This window comes from Xenopus tropicalis, chromosome 2, assembly GCF_000004195.4.
Source record: "Xenopus tropicalis strain Nigerian chromosome 2, UCB_Xtro_10.0, whole genome shotgun sequence".
Taxonomy (NCBI): Eukaryota; Metazoa; Chordata; class Amphibia; order Anura; family Pipidae; genus Xenopus; species Xenopus tropicalis.
In genome coordinates, this window is record NC_030678.2 from 2420300 (window position 1) to 2432294 (window position 11995).

General features: G+C 51.1%; 2 protein-coding genes across 2 annotated transcripts in view; one reads left to right on the forward strand and one right to left on the reverse strand.

Moving 5' to 3' along the window:
* spag17 (sperm associated antigen 17) overlaps nt 1–9130 on the forward strand; it is a gene marked incomplete in the record, with an annotated part of 127296 nt that extends 118166 nt beyond the window's left edge. Inside the window, 4 exon segments of the mRNA NM_001130282.1 lie at nt 2295–2482; nt 6975–7035; nt 7205–7349; nt 8913–9130. Of these exon segments, the coding sequence (NP_001123754.1) occupies nt 2295–2482; nt 6975–7035; nt 7205–7349; nt 8913–9064 (546 nt within the window).
* Nucleotides 9131–9990: 860 nt separating this feature from the next.
* Nucleotides 9991–11635, reverse strand: cstb (cystatin B). Its single transcript, NM_001113100.1, is given in 3 exon segments — nt 9991–10314; nt 10658–10759; nt 11517–11635. Coding segments are annotated over 3 exon segments (297 nt in total). The 5' UTR covers nt 11583–11635; the 3' UTR covers nt 9991–10185.
* Between the last annotated feature and the right edge of the window lie 360 nt (nt 11636–11995).

The following is an 11995-nucleotide window of genomic DNA, read 5'->3' on the forward strand; positions in this document are numbered from 1 at the left end:
CTGTCTCCATCTTCTCCTACTGTCCCCATCTTGCCCTACTGTCTCCATCTTGTCCTACTGACCCCATTTTGCCCTACTGTCTCCATCTTGCCCTACTGTCCTCCATCTTCTCCTACTGTCCCCATCTTGCCCTACTGTCTCCATCTTCTCCTACTGTCCCCATCTTGCCCTACTGTCTCCATCTTCTCCTACTGTCCCCATCTTGCCCTACTGTCTCCATCTTGCCCTACTGTCTCCATCTTCTCCTACTGTCCCCATCTTGCCCTACTGTCTCCATCTTGCCCTACTGTCTCCATCTTCTCCTACTGTCCCCATCTTGCCCTACTGTCTCCATCTTCTCCTACTGTCCCCATCTTGCCCTACTGTCTCCATCTTGTCCTACTGTCCCCATCTTGCCCTACTGTCTCCATCTTGCCCTACTGTCTCCATCTTCTCCTACTGTCCCCATCTTGCCCTACTGTCTCCATCTTCTCCTACTGTCCCCATCTTGCCCTACTGTCTCCATCTTCTCCTACTGTCCCCATCTTGCCCTACTGTCTCCATCTTGCCCTACTGTCTCCATCTTCTCCTACTGTCCCCATCTTGCCCTACTGTCTCCATCTTGCCCTACTGTCTCCATCTTGTCCTACTGTCCCCATCTTGCCCTACTGTCTCCATCTTGCCCTACTGTCTCCATCTTGTCCTACTGTCTCCATCTTGTCCTACTGTCTCCATCTTCTCCTACTGTCCCCATCTTGCCCTACTGTCCCCATCTTGCCCTACTGTCTCCATCTTCTCCTACTGTCCCCATCTTGCCCTACTGTCTCCATCTTCTCCTACTGTCCCCATCTTGCCCTACTGTCTCCATCTTCTCCTACTGTCCCCATCTTGCCCTACTGTCTCCATCTTGTCCTACTGTCCCCATCTTGCCCTACTGTCTCCATCTTGCCCTACTGTCTCCATCTTCTCCTACTGTCCCCATCTTGCCCTACTGTCTCCATCTTCTCCTACTGTCCCCATCTTGCCCTACTGTCTCCATCTTCTCCTACTGTCCCCATCTTGCCCTACTGTCTCCATCTTGCCCTACTGTCTCCATCTTGTCCTACTGTCCCCATCTTGCCCTACTGTCTCCATCTTGCCCTACTGTCTCCATCTTGCCCTACTGTCCCCATCTTGCCCTACTGTCTCCATCTTCTCCTACTGTCCCCATCTTGCCCTACTGTCTCCATCTTCTCCTACTGTCCCCATCTTGCCCTACTGTCTCCATCTTGCCCTACTGTCTCCATCTTCTCCTACTGTCCCCATCTTGCCCTACTGTCTCCATCTTGCCCTACTGTCTCCATCTTGTCCTACTGTCCCCATCTTGCCCTACTGTCTCCATCTTGCCCTACTGTCTCCATCTTGCCCTACTGTCTCCATCTTCTCCTACTGTCCCCATCTTGCCTACTGTCTCCATCTTGCCCTACTGTCTCCATCTTGTCCTACTGTCCCCATCTTGCCCTACTGTCTCCATCTTGTCCTACTGTCTCCATCTTGTCCTACTGTCTCCATCTTGTCCTACTGTCTCCATCTTGCCCTACTGTCTCCATCTTGCCCTACTGTCTCCATCTTCTCCTACTGTCCCCATCTTGCCCTACTGTCTCCATCTTCTCCTACTGTCCCCATCTTGCCCTACTGTCTCCATCTTCTCCTACTGTCCCCATCTTGCCCTACTGTCTCCATCTTGCCCTACTGTCTCCATCTTCTCCTACTGTCCCCATCTTGCCCTACTGTCTCCATCTTGCCCTACTGTCTCCATCTTGTCCTACTGTCCCCATCTTGCCCTACTGTCTCCATCTTGCCCTACTGTCTCCATCTTGCCCTACTGTCCCCATCTTGCCCTACTGTCTCCATCTTCTCCTACTGTCCCCATCTTGCCCTACTGTCTCCATCTTCTCCTACTGTCCCCATCTTGCCCTACTGTCTCCATCTTGCCCTACTGTCTCCATCTTCTCCTACTGTCCCCATCTTGCCCTACTGTCTCCATCTTGCCCTACTGTCTCCATCTTGTCCTACTGTCCCCATCTTGCCCTACTGTCTCCATCTTGCCCTACTGTCTCCATCTTGCCCTACTGTCTCCATCTTCTCCTACTGTCCCCATCTTGCCCTACTGTCTCCATCTTGCCCTACTGTCTCCATCTTGTCCTACTGTCCCCATCTTGCCCTACTGTCTCCATCTTGTCCTACTGTCTCCATCTTGTCCTACTGTCTCCATCTTGTCCTACTGTCCCCATCTTGTCCTACTGTCCCCATCTTTATTTGCTTGTTGCCCCCAGCATGCAGTGGCAGAAGATGCAGCGCGACACAGAGGGAACATGGGTTCCGCCCCTTTAGGGGTTTGTACCAGACACGTGCCGCGAGGTTTCCATCTCTCCCCGCCCGCTGTGCAGTTTGGGGTCCTGCGGGAAGGCTACACCTACACAGCGACAGTCACAATAAAGAATGTGGGGGTGGATCTCTGCAGGTACCGTCCAACCAACTGGGCCGCATTCTCCTCGGTACCCACTGATACACAAGATGCTGCCTACTTACCCTGCTGGGCTCAATAGGCCATTGTATATATATATAGGGCTATGGGGTTTAGTTGAGTCTCAAGGGGCAGCAGAGAGTTACGCCCCCCCCCCCCCCCAATCCTTAGTCATGTGATTCTCTTGCAAAGTGAAATGGCTTCCCCATCAGGAACACAGATCCTTTCTCTTCTCCTGAAACAATGTAACAGTCAGTTCCCTTTCAGATCTACTTACATGCCGTCTGCTACATTATATCAGGAGTCAGAACCAGCAGTGCAGGGAAGGGAAAGGGACAGACACAGTGACAGTTACACATAACTATAAACCCAGTGAGAATGAGGGATGAATGGGTATTGGGGAGTTGTATCAGGAGTCAGAACCAGCAGTGCAGGGAAGGGAAAGGGACAGACACAGTGACAGTTACACATAACTATAAACCCAGTGAGAATGAGGAATGAATGGATATTGGGGAGTTGTATCAGGAGTCAGAACCAGCAGTGCAGGGAAGGGACAGACACAGTGACAGTTACACATAACTATAAACCCAGTGAGAATGAGGGATGAATGGGTATTGGGGAGTTGTATCAGGAGTCAGAACCAGCAGTGCAGAGAAGGGAAAGGGACAGACACAGTGACAGTTACACATAACTATAAACCCAGTGAGAATGAGGAATGAATGGATATTGGGGAGTTGTATCAGGAGTCAGAACCAGCAGTGCAGGGAAGGGAAAGGGACAGACACAGTGACAGTTACACATAACTATAAACCCAGTGAGAATGAGGGATGAATGGGTATTGGGGAGTTGTATCAGGAGTCAGAACCAGCAGTGCAGGGAAGGGAAAGGGACAGACACAGTGACAGTTACACATAACTATAAACCCAGTGAGAATCAGGAATGAATGGATATTGGGGAGTTGTATCAGGAGTCAGAACCAGCAGTGCAGGGAAGGGAAAGGGACAGACACAGTGACAGTTACACATAACTATAAACCCAGTGAGAATGAGGAATGAATGGATATTGGGGAGTTGTATCAGGAGTCAGAACCGCAAGTGCAGGGAAGGGAAAGGGACAGACACAGTGACAGTTACACATAACTATAAACCCAGTGAGAATGAGGAATGAATGGGTATTGGGGAGTTGTATCAGGAGTCAGAACCAGCAGTGCAGGGAAGGGACAGACACAGTGACAGTTACACATAACTATAAACCCAGTGAGAATGAGGGATGAATGGATATTGGGGAGTTGTATCAGGAGTCAGAACCGCAAGTGCAGGGAAGGGAAAGGGACAGACACAGTGACAGTTACACATAACTATAAACCCAGTGAGAATGAGGAATGAATGGATATTGGGGAGTTGTATCAGGAGTCAGAACCGCAAGTGCAGGGAAGGGAAAGGGACAGACACAGTGACAGTTACACATAACTATAAACCCAGTGAGAATGAGGAATGAATGGGTATTGGGGAGTTGTATCAGGAGTCAGAACCAGCAGTGCAGGGAAGGGACAGACACAGTGACAGTTACACATAACTATAAACCCAGTGAGAATGAGGGATGAATGGATATTGGGGAGTTGTATCAGGAGTCAGAACCAGCAGTGCAGGGAAGGGAAAGGGACAGACACAGTGACAGTTACACATAACTATAAACCCCAGTGAGAATGAGGGATGAATGGATATTGGGGAGTTGTATCAGGAGTCAGAACCAGCAGTGCAGGGAAGGGAAAGGGACAGACACAGTGACAGTTACACATAACTATAAACCCAGTGAGAATGAGGGATGAATGGATATTGGGGAGTTGTATCAGGAGTCAGAACCAGCAGTGCAGGGAAGGGAAAGGGACAGACACAGTGACAGTTACACATAACTATAAACCCAGTGAGAATGAGGAATGAATGGGTATTGGGGAGTTGTATCAGGAGTCAGAACCAGCAGTGCAGGGAAGGGAAAGGGACAGACACAGTGACAGTTACACATAACTATAAACCCAGTGAGAATGAGGGATGAATGGATATTGGGGAGTTGTATCAGGAGTCAGAACCAGCAGTGCAGGGAAGGGAAGGGACAGACACAGTGACAGTTACACATAACTATAAACCCAGTGAGAATGAGGGATGAATGGGTATTGGGGAGTTGTATCAGGAGTCAGAACCAGCAGTGCAGGGAAGGGAAAGGGACAGACACAGTGACAGTTACACATAACTATAAACCCAGTGAGAATGAGGGATGAATGGGTATTGGGGAGTTGTATCAGGAGTCAGAACCAGCAGTGCAGGGAAGGGAAAGGGACAGACACAGTGACAGTTACACATAACTATAAACCCAGTGAGAATGAGGGATGAATGGATATTGGGGAGTTGTATAAGGAGTCAGAACCAGCAGTGCAGGGAAGGGAAGGGACAGACACAGTGACAGTTACACATAACTATAAACCCAGTGAGAATGAGGAATGAATGGGTATTGGGGAGTTGTATCAGGAGTCAGAACCAGCAGTGCAGGGAAGGGAAGGGACAGACACAGTGACAGTTACACATAACTATAAACCCAGTGAGAATGAGGGATGAATGGGTATTGGGGAGTTGTATCAGGAGTCAGAACCAGCAGTGCAGGGAAGGGAAAGGGACAGACACAGTGACAGTTACACATAACTATAAACCCAGTGAGAATGAGGGATGAATGGATATTGGGGAGTTGTATAAGGAGTCAGAACCAGCAGTGCAGGGAAGGGAAGGGACAGACACAGTGACAGTTACACATAACTATAAACCCAGTGAGAATGAGGAATGAATGGGTATTGGGGAGTTGTATCAGGAGTCAGAACCAGCAGTGCAGGGAAGGGAAGGGACAGACACAGTGACAGTTACACATAACTATAAACCCAGTGAGAATGAGGGATGAATGGGTATTGGGGAGTTGTATCAGGAGTCAGAACCAGCAGTGCAGGGAAGGGAAAGGGACAGACACAGTGACAGTTACACATAACTATAAACCCAGTGAGAATGAGGGATGAATGGGTATTGGGGAGTTGTATCAGGAGTCAGAACCAGCAGTGCAGGGAAGGGAAAGGGACAGACACAGTGACAGTTACACATAACTATAAACCCAGTGAGAATGAGGGATGAATGGATATTGGGGAGTTGTATAAGGAGTCAGAACCAGCAGTGCAGGGAAGGGAAGGGACAGACACAGTGACAGTTACACATAACTATAAACCCAGTGAGAATGAGGAATGAATGGGTATTGGGGAGTTGTATCAGGAGTCAGAACCAGCAGTGCAGGGAAGGGAAAGGGACAGACACAGTGACAGTTACACATAACTATAAACCCAGTGAGAATGAGGGATGAATGGATATTGGGGAGTTGTATCAGGAGTCAGAACCAGCAGTGCAGGGAAGGGAAAGGGACAGACACAGTGACAGTTACACATAACTATAAACCCAGTGAGAATGAGGGATGAATGGATATTGGGGAGTTGTATCAGGAGTCAGAACCAGCAGTGCAGGGAAGGGACAGACACAGTGACAGTTACACATAACTATAAACCCAGTGAGAATGAGGGATGAATGGATATTGGGGAGTTGTATCAGGAGTCAGAACCAGCAGTGCAGGGAAGGGAAAGGGACAGACACAGTGACAGTTACACATAACTATAAACCCAGTGAGAATGAGGGATGAATGGATATTGGGGAGTTGTATCAGGAGTCAGAACCAGCAGTGCAGGGAAGGGACAGACACAGTGACAGTTACACATAACTATAAACCCAGTGAGAATGAGGGATGAATGGATATTGGGGAGTTGTATCAGGAGTCAGAACCAGCAGTGCAGGGAAGGGAAAGGGACAGACACAGTGACAGTTACACATAACTATAAACCCAGTGAGAATGAGGGATGAATGGATATTGGGGAGTTGTATCAGGAGTCAGAACCAGCAGTGCAGGGAAGGGAAAGGGACAGACACAGTGACAGTTACACATAACTATAAACCCAGTGAGAATGAGGAATGAATGGGTATTGGGGAGTTGTATCAGGAGTCAGAACCAGCAGTGCAGGGAAGGGAAAGGGACAGACACAGTGACAGTTACACATAACTATAAACCCAGTGAGAATGAGGAATGAATGGATATTGGGGAGTTGTATCAGGAGTCAGAACCAGCAGTGCAGGGAAGGGAAAGGGACAGTGACAGTTACACATAACTATAAACCCAGTGAGAATGAGGAATGAATGGATATTGGGGAGTTGTATCAGGAGTCAGAACCAGCAGTGCAGGGAAGGGAAAGGGACAGTGACACATATTGGGAACTGCGCAGAATTATACTTTGTTTTATTAGATAAACAAAATCATTTCAGGGTGTATTTCCCCTTTAAGGACAGGAATATAAGTTGCTTTATTACCATTGGCTCTCAGGGTATCAGCCAATCAGTTTTGACATTTTCCCCAACAGGTTCCGAGTGAAGCAGCCGCCGCCCAGCACTGGTTTGAGGGTGACGTACACCCCGGGACCGGTGAGTGACCCCAGAGAACAGGCTTTGCTTACTGTGGGGCTCTGTGGGTGGGACTGAGTGGGAGGGGGTATTAAGGGCAGCAGGGGGTATTTGCATTGGGACATGTGGGCAGGAGCTGCCATGTTGGTTGCGCTTGAGGAAATTCTCACTGTATTTGCTTTCTGTGCAGGTGGCGCCAGGGATGGAGAGCGACTTGGAGGTGGAGCTATTTGCTATGGCGGTGGGACTGGGGGGGCCGGAGGGGGCGGCAGAATGGTCTCACTGCATAGAGATCCACAGCGAGACTGAGATTCTCTTCCTCCCAGTCACTGGCAATATCCTTTCCCTGCTGAGGTTTAGCGCCCCCTGTGGCTCTTACTGGTTCTAATCACAAACCAGATATGTAATGGGGGAGGAGCTTAGAGAGAGGGGGAATGAGTGATTCATTGGGGGTGGGGAGGAAAGGGGATCTCACCATCAGCATAGGAAGGGATTCCTTACTGTAAGGGCAGTCAGGTTATGGGGTTCCCTACCCAGAGAGGGGGAATGAGTGATTCATTGGGGGTGGGGAGGAAAGGAGATCTCACCATCAGCATAGGAAGGGTTCCTTACTGTAAGGGCAGTCAGGTTATGGGGTTCCCTACCCAGAGAGGGGGAATGAGTGATTCATTGGGGGTGGGGAGGAAAGGGGATCTCACCATCAGCATAGGAAGGGATTCCTTACTGTAAGGGCAGTCAGGTTATGGGGTTCCCTACCCAGAGAGGGGGAATGAGTGATTCATTGGGGGTGGGGAGGAAAGGAGATCTCACCATCAGCATAGGAAGGGGTTCCTTACTGTAAGGGCAGTCAGGTTATGGGGTTCCCTACCCAGAGAGGGGGAATGAGTGATACATTGGGGGTGGGGAGGAAAGGGGATCTCACCATCAGCATAGGAAGGGGTTCCTTACTGTAAGGGCAGTCAGGTTATGGGGTTCCCTACCCAGAGAGGGGGAATGAGTGATACATTGGGGGGGGGGAGGGAAGGGGGTCTCACCATCAGCATAGGAAGGGGTTCCTTACTGTAAGGGCAGTCAGGTTATGGGGTTCCCTACCAAGAGAGGGGGAATGAGTGATACATTGGGGGGGGGGAGGAAAGGGGGTCTCACCATCAGCATAGGAAGGGGTTCCTTACTGTAAGGGCAGTCAGGTTATGGGGTTCCCTACCAAGAGAGGGGGAATGAGTGATACATTGGGGGGGGGGGAGGAAAGGGGATCTCACCATCAGCATAGGAAGGGGTTCCTTACTGTAAGGGCAGTCAGGTTATGGGGTTCCCTACCCAGAGAGGGGGAATGAGTGATACATTGGGGGTGGGGAGGAAAGGGGATCTCACTATCAGCATAGGAAGGGGCTCCTTACTGTAAGGGCAGTCAGGTTATGGGGTTCCCTACCCAGAGAGGGGGAATGAGTGATACATTGGGGGGGGGGAGGGAAGGGGATCTCACCATCAGCATAGGAAGGGGTTCCTTACTGTAAGGGCAGTCAGGTTATGGGGTTCCCTACCCAGAGAGGGGGAATGAGTGATACATTGGGGTGGGGGGGAAAGGGGATCTCACTATCAGCATAGGAAGGGGTTCCTTACTGTAAGGGCAGTCAGGTTATGGGATTCCCTACCAAGAGAGGGGGAATGAGTGATACATTGGGGGTGGGGAGGAAAGGGGATCTCACTATCAGCATAGGAAGGGGCTCCTTACTGTAAGGGCAGTCAGGTTATGGGGTTCCCTACCCAGAGAGGGGGAATGAGTGATACATTGGGGGGGGGGGAGGAAAGGGGATCTCACTATCAGCATAGGAAGGGGTTCCTTACTGAGAGGGGGAATGAGTGAATTATCAGTGGGGCTTTCCTTAACCCTTTCCCACCAGTTCTCACTGACTCAGTGTATGAGGCTGGAAGACTCCCCTGCGGGGGGAGGGCCCCCGGCATCAGATTAGTCAGCACCGTCCCAAACTCCCGACTCCAGATCCTGCGGCCCAGACGGACACCCGACACAGTGTCATCCCTGGGATCCTGAGCGTCTGACCCCCGACCAACAGCTTCATCTCTGCTCCCCCAGCCAATAAAATCATTCCTCTCATCATCCCGTCACAGAGTATCACTCATGTATTATAAGGGATAATGTACCCCCTACTGTAAATGATAAGGATATTAGCAGTCACTGAGGGGTTCTGTGCCCATATAAAGGCACAAGGCTGCAGGCTGAGTTATACAGGGAACTCTGAGTATCACTCATGTATTATAAGGGATAATGTACCCCCTACTGTAAATGATAAGGATATTAGCAGTCACTGAGGGGTTCTGTGCCCCCCATATAAAGGCACAAGGCTGCAGGCTGAGTTATACAGGGAACTCTGAGTATCACTCATGTATTATAAGGGATAATGTACCCCCTACTGTAAATGATAAGGATATTAGCAGTCACTGAGGGGTTCTGTGCCCCCCATATAAAGGCACAAGGCTGCAGGCTGAGTTATACAGGGAACTCTGAGTATCACTCATGTATTATAAGGGATAATGTACCCCCTACTGTAAATGATAAGGATATTAGCAGTCACTGAGGGGTCTGTATTATTAGTCAGTGGGGGCCCCAGGGGCCAAACAATCAGATCTGGACATTTTACCCAGAGCAAAGGTGATACTCTTCCCTCCTACCTGGGGACCCAGGAATGTTCTTACCCACTACCTGTTGGTTATTGCCCCACATAGAGGGGGGGGGGTAATTGCTTTGCTCAGTTACCCCTGTATTTCCACCTATTCTCCGGCACCCACTGGCCGAGCCCTCAGCCTTCCCAGAAGTATCTGTAGGGCCACCTTTAGTGACATTGGGGGGCACAGCCGATACAAGCACAACCCCCCCCCGTGAGTGCATTGGAAGCCCCGCCTCTATTATCCTTACTATACACACACAGCACAAGAGCAACAGAATAAATGAGAAAAGACTCAAGTTTACAGATTTCTATTTTTTTTTTATATATATATATAAAAATTAAATGGCGGATATAAAATGACAGTTAAGGCTGTTACCGGGCAGATTAGAGGGGGCACAAAGCAGGGGCAGATGGTCCCGCGGGAATTGCATTTAACCCCTTATGTGCCATCGGCGGTCGATCTACAGAAATGATCCGTGTTGCAGGGTTAGAAATAAACAACCTCCTCCTCCATGGTCTTGTCCAATAGGAATTTGTCAAGGCGCAGCGCCTCCTGCTGGTGGGGCAACATCCTATAGACCCGCAGATGGACACACTTGTTATCCCCAATGTGCGCCTGGGGGGGTGAGAAGAGAGACGGGGGGGGGGGGGGGTAAGAGCAAAGTTACACCGGTTCTGGGGGGACCCAGTATTCCAACCCCCAGTGGTTCTGATGCACACAGGGACAATGCTGGGGGGGCAGCATCATAAGTGGGGCAACAGCAAAGCCCCCGACCCCTGCTACTTACATACAAGCCCCACCCCATTTCAGCCAAGCCCCACCCCATTTCAGCCAAGCCCCACCCAGCCCATGGTGCCCAATGGAGCCTTATATTAAACATCTGCTAATGGGGGAGCTTTGGGGGAGGGGCAGTAGTGGGCTCCGCCCCTGAGGAACCTGCCCTTAGGGCCCCACTCACCTTAATGAAGAAGTTGGTTCCGGCCACCTGCTGAGTTTTGTAGGAAATGGGAACGAAGAGGTCGGTGTTGAGCCCGGATTTCTCTATGAACTGGTCCCTGATCTGCGGAGAGAGGGGTCCGATTAGCGGGGGGTTCTGTGGGCCGGGTTTGGGGGGGGCATTACAGCCTGTTCCATTCTACCCTGGGGGGGGCACCAGTCACAGAACCATAGAACACCCATAAGTTCCGCCCATTGGGTTCTTGGGTCGGTTCTGGGGCAGAAGTACCAGTGAGAGGTACAAGAAAGCTACATACCGGGTCTGGGTTCCGACCCATGTCCTGCTGATGGGTTTGGGCTACTGGAATGGCAGTACCGGGGGGGGGGGCAGATCCAATTGGGCCCCTCAGTGTCTGGGGCCCCCCAGTCTCTCCAACAGGGAACGGACCCGGGGCCCCAAGTGTCTCTCCGGGTTTATTCTCATTATTATCACACAGAACCCAAGTGTCGGCCGGTACCGGCCCATATATCCCTATAGCAGCTCCTTATACACCATCCCTAGGGGGTTCTGCCCATGGGGGGGGCACAAGCCAAATAACCCCCAGGAACATACAGTAAGGATGAGGGAAAGTGCCCAGAATTCCGCAGCACAAATGCCCGGGGGGGGGGGGGGGGGGGGGGGGGGAGTGCCGGTACCTGTGGGCGGGGCATCACACGGAGCCGAGTCACCGGCACATGATCACTCAGCCTGAGGGGCCACTTCTACCGGGACGGGCAGGTACCCCCGATACAGCCCAAGGCTCAGCCCCCCCCCAGTGACCCAGTGGGGCCCCTCTCCCCCCCCAGTGACCCAGTGGGGCCCCTCTCTCTCTCTCTCTCACCTTCTGGCAGATTTCCTGTACTACCGCATCCGCCGGCTGAGAGGCCCCGGTCCCGCCGCACATTATCCCCGCCATGGCTCCGCACTGTAACTACCCGGCACCGCCGCTCAGAGAAGGAGAAGAGGCGCCGCTGTCACCTGACTCACTCGCTCTGGTATTTATGGGCCTCTCTGTGGGCGGGGCCTGAAGGGGCGGGGTCTGAGTCCTGAAAATGCGGAAGGAAAGGAATAAATAACCACGCCCACTCAGAGCGCTAGTTGGGCTGCTGGGGCCGGAGGGAGGGGTTGTTACTCCTATTGGGGCCGGTCTGTGATATAGAGGGTACCGTATGTACCTGTGTATATGGGAATGAGTGATATAGAGGGTACCGTATGTACCTGTGTATATGGGAATGAGTGATATAGAGGGTACCGTATGTACCTGTGTATATGGGAATGAGTGATATAGAGGGTACCGTATGTACCTGTGTATATGGGAAT